This window comes from Cryptomeria japonica, chromosome 5 (assembly GCF_030272615.1).
Source record: "Cryptomeria japonica chromosome 5, Sugi_1.0, whole genome shotgun sequence".
Lineage (NCBI taxonomy): Eukaryota > Viridiplantae > Streptophyta > Pinopsida > Cupressales > Cupressaceae > Cryptomeria > Cryptomeria japonica.
The window spans coordinates 484149009-484167171 of NC_081409.1; the positions used below are offsets into that span (position 1 = coordinate 484149009).

The 18163-nt window shown below is 42.2% G+C and overlaps 1 protein-coding gene across 5 annotated transcripts in view; it reads left to right on the forward strand.

Moving 5' to 3' along the window:
• Positions 1–18163, forward strand: part of LOC131030760 (pentatricopeptide repeat-containing protein MRL1, chloroplastic) — a 268461-nt gene that overhangs the window by 156265 nt on the left and 94033 nt on the right. For all 5 annotated transcript variants that reach the window (XM_059221492.1, XM_057961675.2, XM_057961676.2 and 2 more), the window contains 3 exons: positions 15083–15191; positions 15354–15445; positions 16579–16669. In XM_059221492.1, coding sequence (XP_059077475.1) covers positions 15083–15191; positions 15354–15445; positions 16579–16669 — 292 coding nt within the window. The remainder of the gene's footprint in view (positions 1–15082; positions 15192–15353; positions 15446–16578; positions 16670–18163) is intronic.

The window sequence follows — 18163 nt, forward strand, 5'->3', positions numbered from 1 at the left end:
TCTTCGACAACTCCTTCTCGTAGCCTTTTGTCATAAATGCCAGTAGTGCTTCCATTGCTCTTACTATAGCAGGCACATCGGATCCTCGGGAATGATCTATCATCCTCTCTGTGGCTGTCCTCATTACTTCAAACTGCGAAAGAAAATGCTGAGCAGCAGCTTCCCACTCTCCGACCCCCTCTACTGGTGAGGACGTGCTGTGCCGTTTCCCAGTTTCTTCAATCCTCAGGCTCTCCTCCTGTTGGTCAAGCCCCAGCGATGGTGAAGGTGGCGGAACCTCTATGTCCATCTGGAATCTGGCGAGCAGGCTATCTATTTCGGTCTCCATGTCTGCTTCCTCTATCCTCTCCCCTTTGTCTCCTTCTGGCTCTTCCAAGTGCATTTCTTCTTCTGTATTGCCTACCTCCATGGTTGCGAGAGGATCGGTTATCGGTGCCACTACCAATGCGACAGCCCTAGCGGCTTCCACGCCCCTGGGTGTGTTTATATGGAGAGTGTGGGCCCCTGCACTGTGTCTCCTCAAGTCTATTAACTGGGATGGAGTCCCTGCGACCCCAGGTACCAATTGTGCTGTGGTGGGAATCTGTGCCGGTTTGAAAAGTACCTTTTTCCTTACTCCCCATTCGGGTACGGCTGGTATGCCCCCCATATGGCTTTCTGTCTCTACCTGCCGCAGACCTCCTACGTGCCCTCCTTCCTGTTCCATGCCCATTGGTTCCAATGTTGGGACTTCTGGCCCTGTCCTATCCTCCTTATCACCTTTTGATCCATGCATAGTGTGGCTTTGCTCCATACGGAATTCCCCTTCGTCTTCCTTCGATGAAGATGATATATATGTTTCCTCTTCCCCCGTCTCTACCTCTTCATCAGAGTTGTTATCTTCTTCTCCTCCATCTTCCATGCTCCCTGCCTGTTCTTGCCTTGCTTTCTTTCTCCGTGTCATCTCTGTGGCTACCACTGTAAAAGTGTCCAAATGTAGCCAATAATACATGGCTGGCTTGTAGGGCTCCACCCGACTTGAGGCCACAAAACCTCCTCTATTTTCCAGTGCCACCTGGGTTCTCAATGCTTCCAAGAAGAGGGCGATGAGGTGATGGGGCACATATAGGGTTTTGTGTTTGAGGAGCATGGCTTCCTTTAGCCAGCTGGAAAGGACTCGGCCCCATTTGTCTAGTTTGCCATTGCTTAGTCCGTACATGAGGCGTAGCATCCATATTGCAACATCGGATGCTCGGCTTGCTGCTGTTAGCTTACTCTTCAGGATATCCATGATGCATCTCCACTCTGGTGAGGTGAGGTAAGATTTTTTCAGGCCCCATCTATTGCTATTCTGCCATAAACTGTCCCATTGCTCTTCTGTGAGTGTATTACCGCAAATGTGTTCTAGCAGCCGCTTCTTTTCTTCTGTAGGCATTCTTGCTAATGGTTTCATAGCTGAATCGCCGTTACTTGGAATCCCAAAAACCTTGCTCAATTCCTTGGGTGCTTAAGAAATGACCACCATCTGTCCCAAATAGTCAATTACTGATCTATGCTTGTCTTGCTCATATCCATGGACCATCGTGCGCAATATAGGCTCAAATTCTTTTAGATTGAAGATGGGCATAAAGATGATTTTATCACCCTCTACTTTCTTCAATGAACTCTTTAGAGGGTGGTCCTCCTCATTGCTTTCCCACCACCTCCTGCACTCACTTCCAAGAACTTCAAACGTGATATTCTCCATGTTTACCTGTTCTGATGCCCTCTCCTGGCTTTTCTTGCCGGTTCTTGGCATGGCCATTGGTTGCTTGTTAGAGGTACTGGCCTTGTAATTTATGTCATAACTTCTCGTTCTAGGGTTGCTGTGACTCCCTTTCACCATCTCGTGCTTTACTGGCGTATGCTTTACCTTCACCGTGCAACTATTGTGGTATGCTGCTGTAACTGAGGGCCGTGAATGTGTACTCCGTGGCTGTGGTGTTGCGTACGTTAGGTACCGCATATGCTGTGATTTGCCTATGCTGTCGTGGTCTCGGAGGTCGCCGCATTGAAATGCCACACGGCGCCTAAGGCGTACGCCGTGGTTGCCGAGGGCTATAGACGTTGGGAGCTGCGTATGCCACACCTTCGGCTGGGTGTTGCGCGCAATGGTGGTTGCGTATGCCTCCACCTGCTAGGTGCTACGTACGTGTTTGCTGGTGGTTGCGTACGCCTCCACCGGCTGGGTGTTGCGTACGTGGGTGGCTGTGTGTGCGCCTGCCCGCGTACCCCTGCATGCCTTCGTGTCGCTGCCTCCCCCCCCTTCGCGTTGCTGCTCTGTGTGCCACCGCGTACCTTCGTGCCACTGCGTCCTTGCTCCACGCCAATGCTCTCCCTCACTCCGTCGCGTACGTCGCGTGTGCACTTCGCGGCTTCGCGCACACTCCACCTTGCCTGCGTTCTCCTTCCATTCCTTCCTTCGGTTGTGCGTACGGTGGTGTGTACGCCCTGTGCACTCCCTTTGGCTTCCGCGGGGTTTCCCCTCGGAACTTTCCTTGCATTGTCGTTGCAAAAAGTTATGTGCCTTTTTGCCCGTGTTCCTTCTTTATTTTGTTGTTCCCATAATAATAAAAAATTAATTTTATTCTTTCTGGCCTTTATTGTCTTTTTATGACCTCTTTTCATGGATAATGTTTTGATTTGCGTTCTCTTTTTTTCTAAGCTTTTCTTGTTTTTCCAATTTCTCTGAACCCCTACTTCTAACTTTCGTGCCTTAGGACCATCTGCCTTGGTTCCAATCCAGTCATACCCCAACATATTCGTGGCAACCGTTTCTCTCTCCTGGATAGTTTCTCTCTTTTGGTAGATTTTAAGTTTTGACCCATTTACTGGGTCTTTGATTGGGCTGCCATCTATGGTAGATAATTTGATAGCTCCGTTTGCCCCTACTCTCTCTATTTTGTAGGGCCCTATCCAGCGTACCCTAAACTTCCCAAGTGGGAGTTCATTCCGGCCATTGTATTTGAGTACCAATTGTCCTAGTGCAAATTTCATCTCTCTCAAGTGTTTGTCATGCCAGAACTTCCTTCTTCTTTAGGCTACTTCTGTGGCCCGTTGTGCTACTGTCTTATGTTCCTCCATCTGAAGTAATGTATTCAACCGCTCCCTTAAACTCTCCTCGTCCCCCAACCGGTTCTGGACCGCTATTCTCAAACTCGGTACAGTGTACTCTACTAGCATCACAGCTTCCTGTCCATACATGAGTTGGAATGGGGTATGCCCAGTAGTGGCTTTGTAAGAAGTACAGTAGGCCCACAACACCGCACCTAACCTTTCCTCCCAGTCCTCTTGTTCTACTCCACAAGTCTTGTATAGAATGGACACCAATACTTTGTTTGTTGACTCTGCTTGGCCGTTCGCCCTTGGGTAGTACGGACTTGACAGCGTGTGAAAAATTCTGAATTCTATTGTCATAGTGCGTATCACCTGATTCACAAAATGTATGCCTCTATCACTGGTGACCTGTATCGGTATTCCAAACCGAGTTACGATTTGTTCATATAGGAACTTAGCGGTACTGAGTGCCGTATTGTCTAGAAGAGCTCTAGCCTCGACCCATTTTGTAAGGTATTCTGTAGCCACGACTATTTACTGACATCTGTGTGCTTTGCTTATCTTGAGTGGCCCTACAAAATCTAGCCCCCATCTCTCAAACAACTCTTGTGGTTGGGATGGAAAAAGAGGCATAAAGTCTCGTTTGAGTGGCTTACCCGCCCTTTGGCAAGTATCACAACTTGACACCCATTCTCGTGCATCTTCATAAAGTGTAGGCCACCACAACCCTGCTAGTAATATTTTCCTTGCGGTAGCATCTGGGCCCATATGCCCTCTCGCTAGCCCTTCATGTGATTCCCTAAGAACCCCCGGAATTTCTTCCTCTAAGACACACCTTCGTAGTACCCCATCAGGGCCCATTTTATACAAAAGGCCGTGCATCAGTTGAAATGTTGTGCTTTTTAGTGCCAGCTTCCTTCTTTCACTTGGGGGCATCTCCTTCGGGAACGTTGCGCTGGCGAGGTATTGTCCGAGCTTCTCATACCAAGATGGTAAGACTACTATTTGGAACAAGTGGCCATCCGGAAAATCCTCATTCACCCCCCCTTCTCCCCTGATTTTATTCTTGACAGATGATCAGCCATTACATGGCTCTTTCCTAGTCACACCACAATGTTGAAAGTAAATTCCTGCAGTAAGATCAGCCATCGACTTACTCTTCCTTGGATGACCGGTTTGTTGACCAGATACATGAGTGCCTGGTGATCTACGAAGAAGGTAAAGGGCGTGGCCAGAAGGTAATGACGGAATTTTTGCACTGCATATACCATCCCCAAGGCCTCTCGTTCTGTGGTACTATAGTTTCTTTCTGCTTTCGACAGTAGGCGGCTGGCAAAGTATATAGGGTGATCTAGGCCTGTGGCTCCTGCCTGTGCTAAGGTGGTGCCGATGGCAAAGTTGGAGGCATCCACATGTACATGAAATTTATTATCCCAATTTGGGTATATCAGGATAGGTGCACTTACGAGTTTGGATTTGAGTTCCCCAAAGGCCTCTTCTTGCTCTTGGTGCCATACGAATGGCTCCCCCTTCCTTGTGAGTTTTTCCAGTGGGAGGGAGACCTCAGCAAATCCCTTAATAAACCGCCGATAGTACCCTACATGGCCCAGGAAAGATTTTACTCCTGTAACATCCATTGGGTTTTCCATTTCCATGATGACTCTTATCTTATCAGGGTCCGTCTTCAATGCTGCTTTGCAGACTATATGGCCAAGTAACCTACCTTGTGGAACGAGGAACCTACATTTCTTTGGATTGAGGGCAAGTCGTGCTTGCCGACACCTTTCCATGCACTCCCCCAGTATTTGCAAGTGGTTTTTCTTCTCGCTGTATACTGACCAATCGTCCAGAAATGCTTTAAAATTTCCAGTCACCATCTTGTCGAAGATATGCAGTATGATCCTCTAGAATGTGGCTAGGGCGTTGCATAATCTGAATGGCATCCGGTTATACGCGTAAACTCCATCCTCTACAATGAATGTGGTTTTCAACCTGTCTTCTTCTGCTATGCTGATCTAGTTGTAGCCTGAAAAGCCATCCATGAAGGAATAGATTTCGTGCCCTGCCACTTCTTCCAGTATACTATCAGTAAAAGGTATGGGAAATGGATCTTTCATGGTTACAGCATTCAAACATCTGAAGTCTACGCAGATGCGGATTTGATTCCCCTCTTTCTTGAGGGAAATGACAATAGGTGAGACCCATTCGCTAGTTTGCACTCGGAATATGATTCCGGCTTCTAACATCTTTTCTATTTCCTCTTGCACCTTTGCCGCGTAATTTTTGTTCATGTGGTAAGGGCGTTTCCTTACTGGCCTAGCCCCTGGTATTAATGGTATGCGATGTATGCATAGTTCTGGAGGCACTCCTTTGAAATCCTTATATGTCCATGCGAACACATCTTTGTATTCGAGAAATATTTTAAATGCTGCTGCCTTTAGTACGGGGTCCCAATCATCCCCCACTAGTATTACTTTTGGGTCCTTTTCTTCTCCAAGGTTGGTTTGTTGTACCTTTGGTTCCACATATTGTACAATCTCATTTTCTCCAAATTGGTGGGCCGGGGCTCCATCTACCCGGGCCTCCCCTTCCTGGTATTCGACAAATTGTGGCGGGTAAGTATTGTCTTCCTCGATCTCCAGGATCTCCAACACATTACATGGGTGGAAGATTTCATAATCCTCCATTTGCCAGTGGAATAACCCATTGATAGAACTTGTCTCGTCCTCTGACCAATTCCCTAAGCGGAGGACTCCTTCATCAGGTTCCATCTCACCATCCTCCCCCGGTGAGCCTTTCTCGGACCTAGAGTCCGAAGCCACTTCCTGACTCATTGCTTGGTTTCCTAGATCGATGATATATTTCTTCCCTTCACTTTCGATTGAGAGAGTCTCCTCGGGTAGCGTGTTTACCGTAGACCCACCGTCTACTATGGTGTTAGTATTTCTATAACCGAGAATCTCCATTTCTACTACAGCTGGGGTCCTACCTACCCCTACTGTCATCAACATAGGGTCAGTGGTCTCCTTTGAGTGGTTCCTTCCTTCCATTTCCTCTCTGTGGCCCTGTGTCTTTTCCTCCTTTCTGGTCTCCTCCACTTGGTTTATAGCTATCCGTAGTTGCGGTAGTGTCTGCAACAGATCCGCTACATGGACCGGCACGGTGGTTTGTAGCAGCTGTTTCATTATGGTAGCTTCGGAGTCCGCTCGTATGGTGCTCGTGGTTTTGTGGGGTACTGTCCTCCGCCGTCCCTCACTCATTTCCCTTTCTACTTCCTTTTGTGCCTCTTTCAGTCTTTCCTTTTCTGTGCCTGGTTCAGGGTACGCTAGTTTCCTTGTATGAGATCGGGTAATGGCCAGTACTTCTGGTTCCGACCGTACTACCTCCAGCATGTTCACGCCTTTCTGTCTTGGACATTCCGCATCTTCGTGATTGCCCGACCCCCACCATTTGCAGAGTAGCCCTCCTCCTTGTCCAACCCCAGTCTGGCAGTCGCGTGCAAAATGGCCCCATTCGTTACATCATCGACATTGTATCATTGGTCTGCCTTTTGCATCATATTGGATGCGTCCCTGTGTGGTATTATTATTGCTGTTGTTGTTACTCCCCCTCCGGCTGCTCCTATAGCCACCTGGTGATGCGTCTAAGTTTGTGTTCTTGGAGGGTGTAGTTGGTGGTGTTGGTTTTTGTGTGTCCCTCCAGTTTGCACTCTGTGCACCAGAGGTCCCTGCCCTCCCTACTTTCTTCCTTCTGCGTTCGCATTTCTCGCATCATCCGTCTCATATCTTTCTGGAGTGCCTGTATTGTCGGGGACTCCTCCTCGCTTTCCTGATCACTACTATCTTCATCACTTGTGCGCTTCTTGCCCTTTGATGTCTTGTTCTCGCTTTCAATGTCCATGGCTCTATTGTACGCGTCTATGAAGGTAGATGGAGGTACTACCTTCATCTTTTTCCGTAGGGATGGTTGCAATCCCTCGATGAACCATCGCTTCTTCAACCCATCGGCTGGCATATTGTCCATTTTTCCAATCAACTCTTTTAGTCTGCGGTAGTAGGACCTTACCATCTCACTCTTGCCCTGTTTGGTGTTGTATATTTCTGCGACTATCTCGTCATCGTCCCGAAGTAGCCGAAACTCCTCAAACGCCTTAGCAAGTTTTTTCCAGGTATCCTTTGAAGTGGTGGGCAGGTCCGTGTACCAGTCATTGGCAATTCCACGGAGGGTGGCCGTAAATGCTTTCAGCCAGTTATTCTCATCATCCTCGCCATTGGCTTGCCAAATGGTGACACAGGTTTTACAGTGGCGAGCGGGGTCCTCTGATCCTATTCCATTAAATTTGGGAAGTTTCTGTTTTTCAGAGTTATGTGCCATCTTTCTCGTACTCTCCGGTTTACTCTGGGAATTGTTGAATGGCTCGGTTGGCGCGGTTGTTTGCTCCCAATTCTCACTACTTTCTATTGTCTATGGGCTGTCGTGACTCCTGTCCCACGCTTGTGTATGTTGCTGAGAACCTTCCGCTAGGTTCCCTCTTTCTTCAACTATCCGGTAGAGTTTCAGGCGCCTCTCGAGTTGCTCCTAGATGCGCAGGGATCTCCTCAATATGTCTTCGTGGCTCCCTTCTGCTTCCTTCGAGGGTTGTCGGCTTCGATCTTTGTTGAGTGTATTTGGCATTAATTATTGGAACTTCGGTGGTTTCGTCGCTGTGTGGAATCCCTCTCTTCTTCTTCCCTTCGGTTCCTTTCTCTATACTGTTGAAGCACTTGTTGCCTACGTTGCTCCCTTCGTATGTTCTCTCGTTCCTCTTCACGTTCCACCAGTACGTGTGCCAATAACCGTGGAAGACTACCCAGGAGATCATGTACTGCCTAGTTCACGTTGAGTTCCGCCTGTACCGTACCAGCCGAGACCGCGCTCAGTTCTGCTTCTCGCTGTACGTACCGGTCCATGGAAATGTCCCACGCGTGAAATTAATAATTTGAGCACCAAGTCGACTGTTAGTAGTCTAGGTGGATTAGGTTGTAGTATGCCGAACATCAAGATACAATTTATAACACCAGAGCATAATAAAACATTAGCATGGAACTGACAACACACAATACAGTATACCAAGATATATTCGTGTAACACAGATCTCTATCATATTCCTCTCCAATCCAATGTGTCCCAAATGTGCTACAAGTTTACAATATAAAGAGTTTGCGGTTGGTTAGGCTATCAACCGTCAGACAACTAACTACCCTGTAGATATCCTTAATACTATTGTTTTCTTTTAAAGCATTACAAAAAGCCTTATTTACTAATTAATTGGCTTACATCGACAACCCTTATTGTCATACCCAAGTTATGCCTAGGCCAAGGGGAAAGTAATAAACTATAAAGTATTAAAAAATACTTCAACTTCCAAATACTGAATACTGCCAAAAAAAATGAGCTAAGGCCAAGGTGTTGAACTGCATTGACGAAAATAGTCATCTGAGTTCGAACACAGGATCCTGCCAAAAATAATACTGCTAGAAATAGCCACAGAGCTGAGCTGTAGAACCCCTGCCAAAAATTGCACTGCTAAAAATAGTGCTTACTATAAATAGCATACTACTAAAAATAGTAAGTGTTTCCAAAGTGATTTTTAGCACATTCTGAGTAGTTATCGAACTTACTAAAAATAGTAAGTTTGGAAAAAGTCACCTGATGCAGATGCATGTCAAACCATCCTGAAGTTCTCCAAAAACCCAGAAGGAATCCAAAATCCAAATTGACAAACTTCCACATATACACCCTTGAAAACACCAAGGAATCCTCCTAGAAAATAGGAAACCTTAATTTCTGCGTCCGACTAGCCTACGGGTCTGCGAAATAGGCTAATGGTCAACTGAACTGGTTACTGCTAAGAAGGGGACATTACAATTTTCGACCTCCCAGTCTTGTACCTAAGATGGTGCAAGCTAGTTCTTAATTGAGCTATTAGCATTTTTGATTTCCATTTTATATCTACCTCTATGTAGTGGTTTTGTTGATGTCCTCATGTGGGATAGAAATGCTTGATGTAGTATTCCCTTTTTCACGCAAGTTGTTTTGACCACAACGTCACTTTGACTTTCTCTCTGACATACTTTTTGATTTTAGCATCTACATTTGGGCATTCATGTAAATTAATTCCCCATCTACTCAAATTCTTGACATTTTGTTTCGTCCAAGTGTTTTCTCTTTTGTTTAGCATTTCCTTTGCCACAATTGTGCATTCATGCCAACTAACTCCCCATTTACTCAACCACATTGAGTCATGAAACTATTGTGCTATTTTGTGATTGGTCTAAAACAAACTTTAATCATATTCAAAACCAAAAGTGGTACAAGGTTGAGAAAATTTTTGGAGGGTCATCTTTTGGAGATTTGGGATATTTTTTACCCCAACCCTCCCATCAAGAACCCACAAATAAGATATATATATATATATATATATATATATATATATATAGTAATATAGACACACACACACACACACACACACACACACACACACACACACACACATATATATATGTATACACACACACACACATATATACATGTGTCTGGAAATTTGGACTCGAATTCGACTCGACAACCCAAAATTTTGAATTGGACTTTGAACTTGGTGTGAACTCGACAAACAAAAAATCGTAGAATTACACACACAAAAACAGAAATTAGTTGACAACTTTAACCTCATTTGTGTAATTCCAATAACTAGTGGGGGTTTGGGAGTGGAGACCTTGATGGGTTTGAGGGACAGCAATGATAAGTTGCACAAGGTGTTAGATGTCGAAAAAACCCAATGGTAGAAGGGGTCTAGGGGAATGTTTTGTTCCCTCGTGGGCTGGATTGGTGGTTTGTGGGCTATGCCATGGATTTTTTTTTTTGGATGATTGAAAAGATAAAGTAGAAATGAAAAAAATGCATTTATAGGGCAAAATTTATGACTTTTTAATTGTTTTCCTATTTGTTTTTATCCAATGCCTTTTCATTTTTGCCCAAATGCTTGTCTTCTTTGCTCTTTCCCTCAGATACCGGTTCTTGCATAAAATGCCCAGGTCTTGGTCCTGGTTCATGCCCGGTCCTGGTCCGAGCCTGGTTCGACCTGGGTCCCACCCAGGTCCTGCCTAGGCGGTTGGGAAGGACCCGGGTGGGACCCAGGTCGAACCTAGGAGGACCCAGGTGAACCCAAGCCAGTGGGTTCCCAAAAATGGGGCCCACGGATCAGAAAACAAATAAAAAACAGTTTTTTTAATTGATGACCTTGGGCTTGTGTTGGATGCTTCAGATGAAGATGAATATGGAATTTAAATCCCATAGATGGCTTGTAATTTGAATGTTTAACTTTATACTTTATTGTGTCATGACATTTTCACATTTTGAAACTTGAATTAGTTGAAACTTGAAACTTGAATATTATGTTTTTTGCAAATTATGAATATATTACATTTACGATATATGAATATCAGAAGATTTATTGGCATTGGCAATTATGGATTTATGATTTATCTGTTATCATTTATGTATCATTGTATGTTTCATATTTGTAGTTTGAAGTTTGAACTGTGAACATATATATTTATAATTTTGATGTTTGAACATATATATAATATATAACATATGTATATATAATATACATATATATATGTGTGTGTACGGACGAACCCGTACCTGTACCCAAGAATTTTATTTTTTTGCCAAATCTGCGAATCCGTACCCGAATCCGAACCTGAATCCGATCCTGAACCGGTAACTTAGCTCTTTCCTTTGTTATTTTGCTGTTCAGACCTGAAATGGACGAGTTTGAGCCAAAATATGAAGAAAAAGACTCACTTTTTTCTATTTTAACACACCCAAATAGACTCGAGAGTCTATGCGTAGAACTTGGGAGTTTGAGTTTGGGACTCAGAGAGTCTGAGGGCGAGACTCAGACGAGTACTCCCTAGGACTCGACTCGTGAGTCTGCGACGATTCGACTCGTCTAGAGATAGGACTTGCGAGTTTGGCAAGTTCTAGAGAGCACTCGTAGAGTTCTCAAATATATATATATATATAGTACCTGTTTTGTTGATGGGTGTTTTATGACTACACCAACATAGAATAAAATACCAAGTTATCTTATCCTCTCTTGAGCGAAATCCCATGCATGGTAAAATTGCTAAAGATCATACATGTGACTCCAGGGTTCTTCTCTGTCAGTCCCTGACGTGTGGAGAAGCTCAATGGTCATTGTGATATGATAGTAACACAAAGAGACTTACGTTTGAATCGTTTTTCACATCTGCTGCAATGTTGGTTGGAACTTCATCAGATATTGCAATCTCGTGAAACTTATTTTTCGAATGGACATAGCTGAAATGAACTGAAATTAAAGGGGAAAGGGTTAGAAGGATCTAAACCTACTCCTAAGGACAATGATGTCAATTGATAGTGCTCTAGTGGACGAATTCCAAATAAACCAAGTTCTACTTCGCCAAGATCAACTACAACTCTACAAGAACTGGTGCAATCTTCCAAGGGTTATGCAAAGAATTTTCATATCACAATGAACACCATCATAACGAACAATGCACATTTAATGATTGATTTTAAGAATCCATATAAATGGCTTAGGCTAACTTTACACTGAAACTTATAATCGATAAGATGCAAAAAGTATGAGCCATGGAAATTCATCAAACATCATCGCATTCTTCATTAAAACCCAATTCGTCCGAAGTTGCTAAAGTGAAGGTAAAGCACTTAAAAATAAAATCTTGCAAAAAGGCCAAATGACCTAAAATTCCAAAACTTAGACGATTAAAAGAAAAATCGCACAAATAAGTTAAAAAGCCTGAAGTTTGCATCACAAAAGGAGAGGTTAGAAAGGGGTCTAGTAAAAATGGCGTATTCTTGCAAAAAACGCTGAAGTTCTTCTCAGACAAATGGGCATATAAATAGGAAGTTCGGTGATTTGCACAAAAAAAATATCGCATGAGGTAAGGGTTCGCTCAATTTATTCAAGAAGCCCAAAATTTCACCTAGCCAAGAGGCATTCAAAGAAAACTCGGCCCTTTATCAAATTATGCAAGAAGAGAACAAAAGATTTGGTGCTTTCACCCACTTTGCAAAACTCAGACCAAACACAGCATCGCATTTAAGGAAGAAGTTAGGCGTTTAAAGAGAAAAAATCGCAAAGGAGGGGCATGTGAAAAGGTCAACGGTTAAGGCAAAACCACTGTTTTGTGTCCAGAGTTTTCCCATTCTCATTTAAACAACCAGAATTTGCAGTGTTGAGAGGAAAGTCCAAGCCAGATTGCGCGATTTACCCTAAGAGCCCGAATTTCTCCTTGCGAAGAGGGCAAGTTGTTATAGATCAGAGGAGAAACGTTTAGGGTTAAAGAGGGACAATGCAGCCCAGAGACTTATTCACAACTTATGGTTTGACTCTCAAGGTGTCAAGTTCATTCGGGGTGTGCGGTTAACAAACCTCTTTAGTCGGGTGCCAGGTAAGTTCAAAACCTGCCTTTCAAATGGCCAAAATTTTACATTTGGTAAATATGAATGTTGAGAACCAGGTGATGTACAAAATAAATTCAGGTAAATCTTAAACTTAACCCCAGGCCATTAACTGTCAAATTTGACCTCCAACCAATATTTGAAACTTAGGCAAAATTTTAGGGATTTTGGTCTAAACTGCAAGCACAAAACCGCCATTTACAAATACTTATCAACATCGAAACTCTCATCATCATCGCAGACAACAATGCAAACAGCTCTGAAAACAAAGCACACTTAAAATAGAAAGCGTTTGCAATTCTCACAGCAGTACCAAAACAGGGAGCAACGATATTTTAAACTTGCTCAAAACCAACAGGCAACTGAAAATCTCCAAAATCCAAATGCATTTCATCTCCTTCCACAGATTCCGAATTGTTCCAACAGCATGTTTTAACGTACTTGCAAATTTTGATTCTCGCTGTTTTAACATTTTTTAGTGCCGACGTTGTCTTCTAGCACTGCTAACCCGTGTTTTTCACATCAAAATTGTCTCGTAATCCGCGTCTGGGTGTGCAAGGTAGATGCCTAATCAAGGGGCAGAATCTTCCAAGGCACTTGATGCACCAGGGGTATTCCCAACATCCAAGACAGATATTCCCCGTAAGCTTGACAAAATGAAGTATCAATATCAAGGGTGGTAAAGGAGTCCAGAGTCCTGAGTAATTGGGAAAACGTAGGTGATATAGACATTGGGCATGTAGACATTCAAAACTTCAGGGATAGGATGTTTGCTCCTAACGCACAGGGTAGGCCGAAGCAGATGGTAGAAAGCGGAATTGCACAAGTTGCAGGCTTCCCACCGACAGTTCAAAACTACGAGCTTGTGGTTGAGGCCGCAAAACATTACAGGCCGGAAGGCAGAGTGGTGGTTGCAAATGGAGTGGTGATGGCCAATTTTACTCCAGAGGTCATAGGGGAGGCATTTGATATCCCGCTTCTAGAGAATGCCGTCACAATAACCATGGATGATGCCCAGACGGCTTTTGACATTAATCCCAACAAGTGCAGGGGAATGATAAATGGGTCATGGTTTAAGGTGAGAAGATCTCTGAGCACCAGGATCAGGAAGAAGACATTTAGGAGTGATTTTTTTGAAGAATACGGTGACATGATCACATTGTTGAGCAGAGTCATGGGACTCCCCCACGCCAACTGGTTTGAAGAGTGGATGTTCTTCTATATAGAGAAAGTCTTCCACGGGAACATTAAAATCGACCAGGCCCAACTTATAAGTGACAATCTCCATATGCAGCTAGTTCAACTTGCAGAGAAAAAGTACTTCACCATGACCTCCTACTTGGTTTATATGTTTGCTAGACATCAGCAGCAACCAGGGTTGATCTGAACAGGAGAAATTGGGAATGGACCAAATCAAATGAAGGTCTATGATTGTTATCCCCAGCTACATTATTATAATATAACACAAAGGGAAAGGAACAACATTGCCTATGTCATAGGCCAATACGAGCGCGTGAACGATGCATTCACAATGCGCATGATCTGAATGATGCAAGGAGGCCTGCACATACATTTGTCGCAGCAAGCCACTGCGCTGATATGGAAGTATGGAGCATGGTTCATTCAGTTCCCTTGTTTCTCCTATATCGAAATTTCAGGCTTTGAGGGGCCTCCATTCAAACTGCCACGCTATCCATTGGAAGAATTATCCTCTTAGAGGTTGCTAGACAGGCGCACCCAGCTGGATACATACTCGGAGAGAAGAGGAGATCGGGATTAACATTCCCAATGGTCACAGGGAACAATGATGTGTGCTTCAAAAACTCTGTGCATGCCGAGGAATCCTTCGACGAGCTAGCATCATATTGCCTACAACACCTCCCCAAGAAATGCTTCAACCCTGCTGGATTAGGGAAGAAGGCTTATGGCAGGCACTACAGAAGCAAAGCGGCCATAGAAGATTACTGGACGAATTGCCTCGACGAATTTGAAGTCCGTTGGCAGGAATACTCGACGAGACTTAGTGCTATATAGTTGAAGTGCCAAATATTCTGTTTCCAATTCTATTAATTCTTTATGTATATTTCTTTGTGGTTTGGTTGTGAATGCTCATTTGCTATACTTAATTGGTTGTGGATACGGATTCCATTGTTTTATTGAAGATAAACTTAAACCCATCATAATCTTATTTTAGCTTAGCTATGGTGAGTTGGTGACACTAACTCTGCCAATTACTTTCTTGTATTCATGCTTGCTGAGAATAGAATTTTGACATGAAAAAAATAAACTGAGCATTGAATTTATTGTTTTCCAGGGACGTGCCAGGGAAAGAAATGATAGGCAATGAATGCTGCAATCTATTTGAATTTAATTGATCTGCCTCTTTTGCTGCTTTTCCTTATTGTATCTTGCGGCTAATAGAAGGAATTTTATTATTTCATCAGTGTTGTAGAACATATAATATTATTTTACAAGGAATCATGCTTCTTTGCAGGTGATGTGGGTAAATTGCACAAATCTATTGAAATTCTCGAGGAAATGAAACAATCTCAAGTCGTACCTAATTCCATCACATACACTATCCTTTTGATTGCATCTCATAAGTAATTATTCCCTCTACTAAATATTTCATCCTTCCTCGTAACTAAATATTAATGTTAATGATGGCTTTAATTCTTTGGTGCATGATGGCTCATCTTTGTATTATTTTAAGTTTGATTCTATATGACAACTTTTTAGAGATTGCTGATGTTTCTTATTGACAGGGAGGATGAACCAGAATTAGCATTTAAGCTGTTCTCACGGGCAATAATGGATGGTGTTGTTCCTAATCTTAAAATGTGTGACTGTGTTACAAGTATGTGTTCTTTACTGTTTGAGTTATATTTTGTGTACAAATATTTACTAGTTGAAAGTAAATTAACTTCATGTGCAATTTCATATAATCAGGTCTCCATTAGAATGTGTTCTTTATACAAATATTGACGCTATTGTTGTTTTTCTAGTTATCTTGACCACCAAAACTGTTATTATTGAACGGGAATTCAAAAATAAAATAAGTTTCTGTTCTTTTGAGAGATAATTTTATCGTCTAGGAAACATGGGGACGCATCCCCTATCCCCAAATCCCCCATCCCCGTCCCCTACCCTTTTCTAGGACAGTGGGACGTCAAGGGGATGTCCCCTTGCCGTCCCCAAACCTACAAAAACCCGCTGAAACACCTGGAAACGACCCCTGGCATTTGGGGACTTCTCGCCATCCTCAAGATGTTGGGGGATGTCAAAAATGTCCCTCGTCATCCAAGGGATGGCAAGCTGCCCCCCTTGGGAACGCGCAATAAAGGGATTGCTCTATTCCTTGGTTGAATTCAATAGTTTGAAATGTATAACAGCATTATAAATTATAATTGTTTACATATGATAATATGTCAAAAAAAAAAAAACACAACCAAATACAATATATCTTGTTCTTTTCCCTCCTAGTGTAACCTAATTTTTCTAGCCTCGAACTATAAGGTAAGTCAATATCAAAATGATGATAAATTGTAACATCAAAAGTTCTTTTGTTTTCCTCCATTGTATCCAATCAGTCCAATCTCTCCTCTAGATCATGCCAATCTCTTCTCTAGATGGTCAAAATAAGTTTCCTTGAGACTTTTGGATATTGATAGACCATGGATTTTTGATGTTTGAGACTGCTGTTATAATGCTTTATTGAAATTTATTATGCTGTTATACTACTTCCATTATTTATTTACATTTTGATATTGTTGTTATATATATATATATACTGCCTTCCCCTCATCCCCGTCCTTGAAACGTCATGGAACATAGGTTATTGTCTATTCAACACCTATCCTACAAATATTGTTTTAGGCCCATTTGACTGTTATGGCTAAGTTTTTTAGTAAGAACAATTGTTTTCCACGTAACTTTACATTGCCAATCTATAATGAATTATGGTGATAAATATGGATTTTTTTGTGCAAGGCCTTTGTTTGCAAAAATTTCGGATGACATCTACAGATGGGCAATCTATTCCATATTATACCTCCGGAACTGTGCAGATACATAATAAATGGTATGCTTTTTTCGAGTATTTATTTTCATCTTGAAACTTTGAAGCATATTTTTCAAAAGAATGCAGATATAGGTATTAGAGCCAGATTTGAAGGGGATCCTATAGTTTTACATTCTTTCTTTTCATAACATTGTGAAGTTTTAATGTCCCGTTTTAGGAACAATGCAATATAACTGCAAATGTAATGTTTTGATACCACTTGTAATGTCCCTTATTGAACAATATATGAATTATAGGACAATTAGTATCTGATATTTACAATAAACTTATGTATTTGGAAATCGGAATGCAATTATACAATAAATGATAATGATCAAGCCACTGGCTGTCTCTGATTTATACAATTAAGATTTTGCTTGAGTGAATTGATATCAATTTGCACTAAGTGCGCAATTACTTGCTGTTTCAAATAAGACAACATAAATATGCAATGGACTAGAAGTCAATATTACCAATGGCAATATGAATGGCTGTTTCTGATTTGGAATATATATTATGCACAATTGATTACTGCTGTTTCAGATCTGGAATTGATATCATGCAAGGTATATAATCCTTGGCTTCATGCACATGAGACTGTGTTTGATGTGAATAATCCTTGGCTTCATGCACATCATATTGGGCATTTGGCCTTGTTCACACAAGCCCTTCCAAACTGGAATAAGAAACAATATAAAAGACAATCGATGATGATAGAATGGAGTGGATCTCAGTATATATCTTGCCAACAAATGGGTGGCATCTTTTCTTAATGATGAAACACACCTCCTCCTTTGATCGTGACTCCTCACAACTATAAACTGCACCACTTTGTAGGGACTAATTTGGTAATTAATCATCATCCATTTAATGGAGGGATTAATATTCAAATTGCACTGATTTGTTATCATTATTGATGTTTAATCAATTCATTATTACTGCTGACTTACATCTTAATCCATCATTACTTAATGGTCCAATGCAGATTGTGTTCCTTCTTTTGAGACTTGCTCTATGCGATCTATCCGGTGAAACAACTATGGCTGCGATTAGCCCTTTCTTTCCACCTTCCTCCTATATTGCCAAGATCATTGGCTTGCTTTCCATTACAGTATGTAATTATTAGATTAATACAGCCCACCAACATATTGAGTCAACTTAATAGTTCATCAGACTTACCTTGTCAATCGTTGTTTCTTTATGTGGTTGGTTTTGTTAGAGTACTTCCTTAATCTTGACCATATTCACTTGGAGGGATTACTTCTATTATTCATAGTGTTCCTTGCTGCATCTCTTTCTTATGTTACCATGTCAGTCAGTGTCTATCGTTTATCCTCATCATATGATGATTGATCCTCATCATATGATGATTGCTTATGTTAATCACTTAATTATATCAAACTTCCCCATACTTAAACTGTCTATAATAATGGACTTTCAATATACTTTTCCAATTTTGTCTCTCCTAGAGACTTCACAAAATTGAAGAACTTGGTTGCCATGATATATAAAGGA